The following is an 11,844-nucleotide window of genomic DNA, read 5'->3' as shown; positions in this document are numbered from 1 at the left end:
CGTGAGGCAAGCAATAAAAGTCTACAGTATCGTAATACGATCACATTTAAATACATCGGTAGTATTTATTCAGCCACTCTTTCGTACTGTTTTAGTTTCCTCAACCGTAAAGTATTTATTTTTTTTCAAAATACATTAATGAGCTTGTATGGTCATAATGACCCCTGCTAGGTGCAGTAAAAATAGGAATGTGTATTTTCGATAGGACTCAAAATTAGTCTGTGGGGTTATATATTTCACTAATAATACCCTGTGATTATTTGATTTTCTTGATTAAAGAGCGCAATAGTTCCATAAAACTCTGCTAAGACTTTGTGAACATTTCCAGTGATGACAAAGAGCAATAGTGTCTATTAAATGGAGGTGTCGGCACCTCGAAAGCAGTCAAATTTGTCAACTAGCATCTACCGTAGTTGCACTTCCTCTTTTAGTAATTTTAGCTACCTGACATTTTTCTGTACTTCGTTTTTAAATTATTTTAATCGTGTAAAGAAAAGTGAGTTAACTTGTGTACAAAATTGGCCATGCCTAAAACGAGATGACTCATCTCAAGGGGTAGCTCATAAGTTTTTTTAAGACAAGCAGTATTTATTTTTTTGGTCTGCAGCAAGAGGTTTCAAATCCAAAGTCGTTACAGAAAAGATGTTAAAATGTGCTTTTCATCAAATTGTGTGTGAATTCACAATACATTTTACACCAAAAACTGAACAGAGTATATTTATTTGATGAATGCAGGGCATTATCTTTAACTTCATCAAAGCAGACAAAACAACAAAACAAATGCCAAGATTCCCTCTGCTAAAATCTTACAAATCCGTATCTTTTAAACTCATTGAATCGAGACATCTCAACATAACGCAAACAGACAGGAATCCAAATGACTCCAAGAAGTAGAAAACATTTTGCATAGGGGTCCAAGGGGCGCACAGGCAGTTCTAACTCGCAACCTAAGGTATTGTCACAGATGTTGTTTTACGCAAACATCTGAATTTGACTTTTGAGTTCAGTTTTTGTGAGGAGTGCTCTGAAACTTGTGGGCTGCCTTAAAGAGGTTCAAACAAAGGCAGCAACTAAATGTAATAAACTTGTACAAAAAAACATTGACCTTCTCATTACTTCATTATGAAAGGCCAGCCATTCTACTTTTTGCATATAAGCAAAACAAAACCTGAGAGAGAAAAAATGGCAACAAGGCACAAGTCAAGCATGTTCACTGACACACAGTAAATACACAATAAGTAAATATATCAAAGCTTTAGAGTTCCAAATAGGCAAATATATATGGTTCAATAAACAACAAGTGCATAGCAGGTAAGCTCCATAGTTGCAGTGTGACTCCAGGCGACACAGTAGCTAAATAAAAGACCGAGATCACTCGTGATTGTCAAAAACAAAAAGGAGTCTGCTGTAGATACTGTACCTCAAATATTAACAGCAGCAGTGCTAAATTACTACTCGAACAGTGATCCCTTATTTTTAGCAATTCGAAACACAAACATAATTCCATAATCTTAAAAAAAGTGGAATGTTTCCCTTACTACCCTCAGCAAGAGTAAGAAGGGACAGGATACACTGAGCTCATCAGGCACTTCAAGAAGAAACGTACAGCAGGGATAAACATTACTTAGTGCAAAGTCATTGTCAAGGCAGAGGAATGATTGAGCACGAGAGAGGTTACACGGAGCGAGAATCATGGCGGAGGAGCACAGTGTGCCACTCAGAAGTGCAAGCAGGGGCTGCGTGCAGAAACGCTGCAGGTTCCAGTGCATGTCTTTGGTTTCTTGTGCATTTACCAGATACAAGGGACTGAGAGGACCATTCAGGACATCAGGAGCTTTTGTCATCTGCTACGGGCTTTGTTTTGGTTCTTTCAAATCCAAACGCTCGCTGACAATGCAGCTCAGTGGAGTGAGTGAGTGTGCGAGTGTGTGCGTATGCGTGTGTGCGTATGCATGTGTGTGTGCGCGCGACTCGGTAATCTACTGGTCAGAGCCAATACGAGGCACCAGCTTCGAGATCTCCACCTGAGAAGCTTTGGTTCCTTGCTGGGAATCCTGTTGCTCACACAGACTCCCCAGCAGCTGAGCCGTTTTGAAGACGGAGGCGCGACCGGCCGGCTGGAGGGACTGGACCTTCTGCAGGTTCTGAAGGGTGCGCAACATCTCGGCAGACACGATGGGCAAATGTTGCTCCTGGATGAGGCTGGAGCTGGCGGGTCGAAGGACGGTGTCACGAGTCGGCCTAATCCGCTGGACCGAGCAAAATGACGTCTTCTTTGGTGGGATGGAATCTTCCTCCTTCGCCGATTGATCACTTGTAGATACTGTGCTGTCATCAGAATCCTCACTCACTCCATCATTAGCACTGTTGTCATCGCGTTCTTCTTCCTCTTTGTCGCCGTCCGTGATGTAGATCATGTCTTTGGGGAGTGAGGTGAATTGGTAGACAAGGCGCTGGCCTTCAACCTTATTCAGGATGCCTCTTTGGTAATAATACCTACAGTACACAAGCACAGCATGGTCAGAATTAACATGGCAACCATACTTAAAGGTCCCCTTTCATTTAGTTTTGATAATTATGATTTCCTTTTACAGGGTTGGCAAAATAACTTGGGTTGAAAATGCCCAGAATGTCCTTTTTCAAGCTGTTTTTTTTCACCTGGCTGTTAAGAAAGCCAGCTTCCTCATTCATGTACGACATGTAAATAAGCTTTGCTCTGGTTAGATCGCTCATCAACTCAAATTAAATGTGGAAAACAGCTTTGCTCTGTTGTCCATTGGCACTATCTCGGCAGCCAAGCGTTCATAGCGACCTCGTGTTTGGATCATTCGATGTGGGATCTTGCTATCATCGTGAAGCAGAATTCACCAAGGGTTTGGATAGCCGGCCCACTGCTCACAAGCCCACAGAGGAGGGGACGGGGGTCAAATAAAAGGGAGGAGGATATTTCCATCACTCCAACTAACCGGCGTTCATCTCTCAACTTCAAGCTTTGCTATTTCATTCACAGCTACATTATTAATTCGAAATATACTTAAGTACTGTTGTAAACCACAACACATGTATGCTCACTAATACTTTACTTGTATAACTAGGTGGCGGCCGCTCGCTCCAAACCCGGAAATGCACTTCCATCGGTGTGCGACAGCTTAATTCACGAAGCCATCCTCCACGAAATGGGCCCAGACACTGCACAATTCTGCTTCCGGAATTCTTAGAAATGTCTCCCAAAATAAATTGAAGCCATTCATTCCTCAACTCGTCTTGAGTTTGACAGGCGATGCAAAGCTTTGCACAAGATGCCGCAGCCACGTTGACACTCAGTCCGCTTTCCTGAGATGAGTGGGCGTGTACCAACCACCGAGTGGGCAGGTACTTAAATCATGACTAACTTTCTACATCACAAAAACACAGAAATCTGATGGGGTCGTTTTGTAAGCCTTATCCCGTTTATCGTGTTTTGCATTCAGTCGACAAACTGCACAGATGTCAAACTTAAACCAGGTCAGGGACTCATTTTGACCTACGTTATGCGTAAAACAGGAGGGAGGGGGAGATTTTGATGGAAGCGGATCTTTAGGCAAAGCAGACATTATCAAGAGATTTTGTTGAATCATACTTTTGCTTTTCGTACTGTACCTGAGTGCTCGGCCCATGGTCTCATAATTCATATCTGGCTTGTTCTTGTGTTTGCCCCAGAGTCTCGCCACCGCCTTTGAGTTGACCAGCTTGAAGATCCCTGCGTTGGGATTAGTCCATTTAATGTAGCGGGGGCAAACTTGTCTGTCCTGCAGCAACTCCATCAGAAACTGCCACAGGTAGAGCGTGGTTCCACCTGAGGAACCAAAACAAGGAGTGTAAATGATACGGATGCAACAGTGTCATTCATGATGGGTACTTAAAAATAGACACCCATAGCAAAATTATCATTGAAAAAATATATTTGGAGGCGTATTTTTGCCAGACATTTGTTTGCAAACTGTACGAGACTCAGTCGTTCAAATATTGAAGTTGTGCTTTACCTTTATTGTATTTATCCCGTTTCACTTTTATGTCAGGAGTAGGAGACTCCGCCCTTCGATGTCGTTTTTTACCTACAAGGTTAAGCGGTAATTTAGCTGCTATTTGACAGGATCGCACAGACATCCCTCATTTAAAAGAGCAGATACTGACTTCTCTGTTTGGACTGCAGCTGTGTCGCGGGTTCATTTGTGTGCAACGTGTGCCATTCTGGCTCTTCAACAGTTCCCACAATCCCCTCTGCAGACAAAGTCAACTGAGTGACAGGAGCAGTGATGACATCGCCCAGCGCTGGCAGAAAGGTCTGGGCTGTAGGAGGTCAGACACAGATTTATTGCAACAGTGCAGCAGGGTGAGCAACAAGACTAACAATAATAATTGCAGGCAGAGCAGCTGGATGAGGGCAACTTCCTCTTTTGCAAGGCGTCCCAAAAGTCACCACATGCTTCCTTTTTTCAATTTCATTTTCAGGTATCAGTTGGACAGATGTGAAGCCATCGGCATTTTACAGCTCAGGCTTTGCACTTTGTGTAAGCGATTCATCTGCTGCCCATTGCTCACCAATCGACAGCGGAGGAGTTTTTCTGTCACCGACCGGAGTTCGGCCCCAGTTTGATGGCCGTCACAATGCGTCGAACAATTTAGGCTTTCCTTCTCAAAGCGGGATCTGTTTTTGACAAACCACGCAGCGGAAGGCCCGCTCCCACTAACTCTGATGAAAACACCAAACTCTTAGAGCAGGCGTTTGGGAAAGTCCATCCAGAGGCCTGCACCGGAACTCGGCATCGACAAAAGCCAAGGCTTGGCAAACTGGCGCCGAGCGGCAGTTGGGGTCAGAAAAAGTTCTGGCCGGCCTGCAATTTTGCAACGCTGCTCCCGTGTCGATCGGTGAGCCACGGACAAGGGAATGTTCCGATGACTAAATCTGTAAAGCCCGATGGCCTCACGTCGGTCTGAACGATACCTGAAACGAAATTAAAGGAAGCGCGTAGTGACGTGTGGGCCAACCTGACACATGAGAACGAGTCAATCCAGGCTTTGACATGGCTGCGGTAGATGTACAACTTCTCGCGGCGCCTAACACATCACGTGTACATGAGCTGTATACATAAAGTGAGGATCACTTGGGAGCCCAAAAATATCCTCAAAATATCATAACAGGGTCATACTGTTTGTTTATTCATCACATCTTGAATCGGTTGAGGTAAAATTGCAGCCAGAAAAACTCTTGCGTCAGCCTCAACGTGTCTGTTGTTCTCAAATCGAAAGAAGAAGAAGAGGAGGAAATTGAGCCGCATCCCTCAAGACCTCTGCTTTGGCGCCGGTATTATTTTGCTCAATGCGACAGAAACAATGAAACAGGAATTCAGAACGATTCTCCCACCTTATAAAGAGTAACATTTCAAAAAATACATCAATGAATTGTATTGAGCAAGGAGTTTTGGTTCCAATGTGCTTCTTTCAATACCAATATAAAACGGGTATGCAAACTCTTATTGACCGCCAATGGGAGTTTAGTGTTGACAGCGCACTTACAGTAGTGTTCCAGCGACAGGGTATCAGGACAGTCCAAGTCCAGAAGTGAGTCTGCAGCAACAAGTGTTTCCATGGTCTCCTCGTCTCCACTTTCGGTCGGCTCCTCCACTTTAGAGCACAGCGTGAAGAACAGCGCATAACCACAATAGGTGAGATGCTAGAAGAGGATCACGGAATTCACTTTGTTTGAAACAAGCAGGACTCGTGGATCAGTCCGCCGAAGAAGCGAACATCTCAGCTTTGCATTGCCCCCCCTCAAAAATATGTTCCCGCTTCTCTGAACATCCAAACTGAAATGTTACCGCATTGAAATGATTTATTCAGTAGGATGTGGTTGACCTCATTTCTGCTCACTCTTCTAAGAAGATCCCGGTCTAGGTTTACGATAACGGACAATCAAAACGGTCGGTACCTCCCTAGCCACCCTTGAGGACTTGCACGCTGCCAGAACTAATACAAGAGCGTGCAAAATCCTCTCGGACCCGCCACGTCCCGGGCACCCGGCACTGGAGCTCGCAAAAAACCAAAACCAGCAGACATTCCAACAGCTTCTCCCCACTTGCCATTCACTTCTTAAACAGGTGACTTCCAACTCCATTGTAACATGCCGCACACGTCTACATTATTCGTGCACTTGCTGTCGCAGTCTCATCACTCTGCGCTATTTGCACCTCTGTTGTGGACCCCAACTGTGGACTGGCCACTCGTGCTTGAGAAGCATCTGCGCCATTTGACCAACTGACACCGTTCCAGATTATTGCTCTAATAGTCTCTAAATTGCGAGGGGACTCAGCGTCATTTGCACAATTTTCACTGTATCGGCATTACCGCGTTACCGGCAACCTCGCGTTTCTCAGCGACTCTCTGTACTGCGTTTGTATGTCTTCGCAGCATTTGCCGTCAAATGGCTGTCCGCCGCGGTACGAGAGCGGCTCCAACGACCGGAGACACGTTTCTTGTGTGTTTTTCACAGACTTGGATGATTTTGATATGGGTTGAACAAAGAGCGTACACCAAAGGCTCTCGTTTCAGAAGAGATGAATTCACGTCCAGAACGGTCCGTCATCGAAGAGATGACTTGAGGACGCATCATTTGGGCGGCATCGACTGTGAATTGCGGACGCTGTGGCGTGCTTGCCATCCGTTGCCTCCAGCGCTCTCAAGTGCGCAGGCGGCCCGTATATTGATGAAGAACTGGGAATCAGAGAGGACAACTGTTTCATCAACGTTGGTGCGGTGTACATTCCACAAGAGACGTTGTTGTAAGCGGTGGCAATTTATCATCTGAGCCTCCGCCATCAATCCCAGAGAGACACCACAGGCTGTATTGCGGTCAAGTCGCGAGCACGTCCACCAACTGGCCAAAACACCTGCTCAATCTCTCGAGGGGCAGACAATCGTCAACGCCACAAAGAGCAACATCGGTATTACCATCAGACGCAGTGCACAATTCTACACCGCTGTAAAGTATAACCACGTCATACATAGACAGCTACTTAAACGCAAGTATTCAACAAAGTTCCGCATGAATCGTGCCACGAAGCCCATTAGAGCTCGTGACGATGCAAAACGTCAACATTTTGAAGCTTTTGAACTGTTGAACGGACTTTAGTGCGCGCCGCCGCCCTCGTGCTAGCAACGTCGGCTTTAGCCTAGCCAGCTGCCCGGCAACGAGCTCAACATCCGCGGGACTTACTTTCAACACGCGGCACTGATGACGAGCGAGCTACAGCGAACGCGCTTCGGCTCGAGCGCTCCTAGTCTACATTCCAGTGCCATTTTGCGGACTGGCTCTGCCTGGAAATGCCGAGTTGAACTTCCTGCACCTTTGACGGGGGGCGGGCGGGCGGGGTTGGCCCCGGCCCCTGAGTGCGCGTGCGCACAGCAGCCTGTGGAATGGCTCGACGAGGACGAGTCAGGTGACCTCGAAGCTGCCACTGACCTTGAAGCGGCTCGTCACGCAAGAAGCTCGAATATGCGATCTGCTCCACCAGCACCGCAGGGAAATCCGAGCGAAGCCCCAACTGGGGACAAAGGACAACAACAACAACAACAACAACAACAACAAAAAACATTTGCTGTCACTTGACATCATGTACACTTAGTAGGCTGCACCCCTTAACATTTGCTCTTTTGGACACTTTGGACTACAGTATATCGTTTCATGGGACAACAACACGGAAGAATGAAGTCAACTGAACATTTACTTGCCCCTAAAAATAACGAATACACGACCAGTAATGTATAAACTGCCGGCACCCTTCAGTGAACAAGTCCAAATTGTGCCCAATATCAATATTTTGTGTTTTTTTTCCTCCCCCCAGCACTGCTTCCAATATGCCACAGTCGCGACATGTTGGCGTTTATGGTTTACTCAATCTTCTTATAACCTAGGATGGGGTTTCTCAAAACATTTTACACCAAAAACCCCCACCCAAAACAAAAACCAAAAAACAGCTATCACATTGAGATGCAGTAGCATAGCAGGCCTAAGTGGTCACCAAAAACAAGACCGTATTTAGTCTTATTGTAAGCTACTGTAACTTGATGCACTTTGAACATTGACACCAGGCTACAATGGAAATGGAAAAAAATGAACGTAAATAATGATTCAATTCAAATGTATAGCACATAAAAGTGAAATAAAAATTGTACCGAGATAAAAGTTTCAATACAAACAGTTATTCAATATTCAATGCAAATGTATTGTGCAAAAAAAAAAAAAAAAAAACAAGTTAAATACAACTGAAGTGTATCTAGGCCGTGATTGTTTGGCATCCCACTAAAGGGAGCCCGCGTTTGGACCACACGTTCAGAATCGCCAGTCCTGGCCATCTTTAGGTAAAGATTTTGTTTTCCAGATGCTCAAGAGACTTTTTTGCCCCGAGGTGTCATATTGCACGTCAATTGACCAATATAAGAGTGTGAGCACTAACACAAAAAATACAAATAAACACACCCGCTCTCCAATTAACCTCAGACTAATGAGTCACATGACACCGGGGAGGCAAAACGGGTAATTGGGCCCAATTTGGACATTTTCACCGAGAGGTGTAGTCACTTTTGTTGCCGGTGGTTATTTTGAGAGGACAGTTGTTCGCTGACTCATTTGCATCGTAGCAAAGTGTCATTTCTTCCTTGCCGTTGGTTTCATGAAAAGATACAATCGATATTTCGTGAAATGTTAGGGGAATAATACTGTATGACTGTCGCAGCGCCAACATTGGGTAAGTGTGCAAAATGTGAGAGTCTAAGTGCAACACTTATTTTCCAGTCGTGTCGAAGTGCTGCGCTGCATCAAACTGTCGGTCGTTTCCGCCTCGCTGCAGTGCAATTGCAAATTACGCCCAGACTAAAACAGTAATATGAACAAATGTACACACAGAGACGTGGGGCAAAGTCTCTTTCAAACATTCGTTTCGTTAGGCACTGACAGACATGTATTCATTTAACAATACAACAGCTAATTGTAGCCGTTGTACTTTGCTGCGGTTTAGAACGCATACTGAAAGTAATACTTTGACCGTCTCGTGTCTTCAAGCAATGCAAACGTCATCCGTAATAATGCCGCTGTTTTATATTCCTATCAACGAAGGGATCTATGCTTTCTGTATGGAAGACGATGAGATTGCGCAGGCCACCTCTGATGTGGTCCATTTGCAATCTTTTGAGTTGAACACAAAACAACGGGCAAGCGTGAAATTCACTCCCAAATGACGCAGAGCTCCACATTTTGCTTACCTCCGACAGGTTAACATGATCACTGGCGAAGTCGAAAATCAGCTCTGATTGTTGTAGCATGGCTGAAAATGCCAAACGCGCCTGCAGATCCGACTAGATGACTATCGCATCACAAGCGTCCTCTTGACAACTAAAAGGTGCGCTCGTCTCTTCATGGGCAGATGCTCTTCTCGGGCTGATGAATAACAGAGGACAGTTGCGGTCGACTTGAGGAACACGTATCACAGGAAGCGACGCTACTGGCATCTCGACAGCGAACGGAGGCGTACGAGATTAGCGCAAGACTAAGTTGTCAGAGGAAATAGCGTTCGCCGGGGAAGTCGCTGCAATGAAATGTGTCGTCCTGCGGTCAGACTGGAAACTGTCAGAAAAAAAAGAGAGAAATTAGTAACGCACAGTGGAGTCCAGCCACAATAGACACCGATTGCATACTGCTCTGCTCGTCCGAAAACAGTCAAGTCTGCTTCTGACTATCACGCATCTCACTCGCATCTTCGAAAAAGAGGCCAAACCGCCGACAGGAAGGAAGGAAGCGCTTGCACTGCGGCGTGCGCGTGCAACGCTGCGGAAGCAGCTGGCGTTGAACTCCGAACGTTCAAGGTCCCCCAGCCGCCCCGTTCGCATTCCTGAACATTGAGAATCAACGCGGTTGTTTTGGAATCATCGAACGGGTCCTCCGATCGTTCTTGCTGCTCGATCTACCGCCTTTGAATAATTCTGGGGGGAAAGTGAAATGCGTTGGGGATTCAAGTCTCTCCTGCTGTTGCACAGACGCTTCTTATTTGCAACTTTAAAAGAGAATTCATCAACATGGTGGTGAACCTACAGCTCTTTTCACACCGCGGTAATGGCTACACAGTAGCTTTCATTGCTGGAAAATAGCGGTAAGGAATGAATTTGAATTCTGTTCCTCCCCCAACCTTAGCGGCGTCACAGTTGTTGATTTTTTTTTTCCCACCAAAGCTTCAAAAAGGGCGTCTGAGTGCAGGTTGCGATGGAGCCTGCGAAAATGTTTGGGTCACTTATCACACAGGAAGCACAGCGCAGTTAGCAGGCGCCACTTCCTGAGTTGGCGTGCCAAACCGCTGCCATCATCTTCTTCGCCCCAAATGGCATTCTCATTTGCAACTTCCGCTCATGTTTGGCTGGCAGTACTTTCAAAGTTTGTTCCTTTTGACCATGTACATATATATACTTTGTCACAATCGAAGACAGCAGTTGACAAAATGACATTTCATCGTACTCGCACAATCTTTTCTGTGGTTAGCGCAGGTTAGGGGAATGAACAGCTTATTTTCCTCTTTCTGACCAGAATTTCAGGCTCCGGCAAGCCGCCGTGTTTATCTCAGCGGCAGTGAATGCGCTACTAACGAAGCATAATCAGCGCAGCCCCCTCAAAAAAAACAAAACAAAACAAAACAGGATTATACTTTGTTTATTTTTTGTTGCTGCGGACCAAATGACTAATTCTCCCACAGCTGTTTTCAACCGCTATTGCGCTACCTGCGAACTGATTGTTAGCCGGCCTGTCAGAGGACTCCTTTTGTTGTGTGGTCCTCTGCTCACATCCTGCAGGTTTTTCTCCGCGGCCTTCGCGCCGGGCTCCGAGACTTTGAAGTGGCCGCCGGGCCCCACGGGACGCCGATAAGGCCCCGCGACGTTCGTTCCTCCTGCGTGAGGCCGAGCGAGCCGGGCGGGTTCGTTGGACAGAGAGAGCTTGCGTGCGTGCGAACTAGGCCGCGACCATAACAGGATGGCAAAGCGCAGGAGCAGCCGATAAGGTCCTCCGGTTGCCCGCTGTCGGCCCCGCGCCTCGCAACAGGAACATCGCGAAATATGCCTTTCAGGGAGTCGCGGTCGCAGTGCAACAACTGCTTTAGAACATTCCTGATGTTCATGCAGCGCGTGTGCCCGCGTACAGGCTCATCTTTTGAAAAAGCGTGTTCAAAATGTCAACGTCCATGCTCCGAAACTCGTGCTTTGAAAACTGGTTTCACTTTCCTTTTAGCGCATAGCATCCGGCCTTCACTAGTACAAGTGAGTCATTTTTCAATCCAAAAAAGTATTATCATCAAATCATAAGCAGAAGGGTTACCTATTTTGTGTCAACTTGTATCTACGCGGCAGCTCAGCGGTCGGTCGGTCGGAGGATCCGAAAGACAAAAAGGAAATGGCTGGACTTCAGCTTCTTATTGGGAAATATTCCGAAAAGTGAATGTGACTGTAGATCGGGTGTAGCTAGTGTAGATTTGGCGGTTCTTGTCAGATCTTGCTCCCTCGCTTTTTTCCCGTTGAACTGAGGTGAGTTCTGATTGGTCACCTGTGTTGTGAGTCAAGGTAACCCTTAGTAACGATTGTCAGTGTGGAGCAAATGTAAACACGGGCGTATTTGCAATGTAAAGCAGTGAGCTAAGCAACCGACTTGCAGTTTGGTCTAAAGAGACACACCGTGCGTCTCTGTGCTTTGGTGTGAACAATGGGACACGTTTTCAGCTGCAAGTGTTATTTTTCTCCCAATATTGGAATGGTGAAAATTGTGCTTTGTCT

The 11,844-nt window shown here is 46.0% G+C and overlaps 1 protein-coding gene across 10 annotated transcripts; it reads right to left on the bottom strand.

Annotated features, from left to right (window-relative positions):
* Positions 1-701: 701 nt before the first annotated feature.
* On the bottom strand, positions 702-11,564 carry LOC133411774 (ETS-related transcription factor Elf-1-like). Of its 10 annotated transcripts, none has more exons than XM_061694455.1 (8): positions 11,393-11,564; positions 9,298-9,658; positions 7,499-7,580; positions 5,557-5,713; positions 4,174-4,329; positions 4,023-4,094; positions 3,640-3,835; positions 702-2,496 (listed from the first exon to the last, which is right to left on the bottom strand). In XM_061694455.1, exons 2-8 carry the CDS (start codon positions 9,312-9,314, stop codon positions 1,980-1,982), a joined length of 1,197 nt encoding a protein of 398 aa, XP_061550439.1. In that variant the 5' UTR covers positions 9,315-9,658; positions 11,393-11,564; the 3' UTR covers positions 702-1,979. The 10 variants fall into 10 exon arrangements, with proteins under 10 accessions (XP_061550439.1, XP_061550440.1, XP_061550437.1 ...); XM_061694456.1 differs by lacking the exon at positions 11,393-11,564 and adding an exon at positions 10,801-11,346; XM_061694453.1 differs by lacking the exon at positions 11,393-11,564 and having other exon boundaries at positions 9,298-9,472; positions 9,567-10,335.
* Between the last annotated feature and the right edge of the window lie 280 nt (positions 11,565-11,844).

The sequence above is a fragment of the Phycodurus eques genome, chromosome 13 (genome assembly GCF_024500275.1).
Source record: "Phycodurus eques isolate BA_2022a chromosome 13, UOR_Pequ_1.1, whole genome shotgun sequence".
In the NCBI taxonomy this organism is placed as follows: Eukaryota; Metazoa; Chordata; class Actinopteri; order Syngnathiformes; family Syngnathidae; genus Phycodurus; species Phycodurus eques.
Note: the sequence above shows the minus strand (reverse complement) of the source record. Positions and strands in the feature narration are given on the sequence as shown.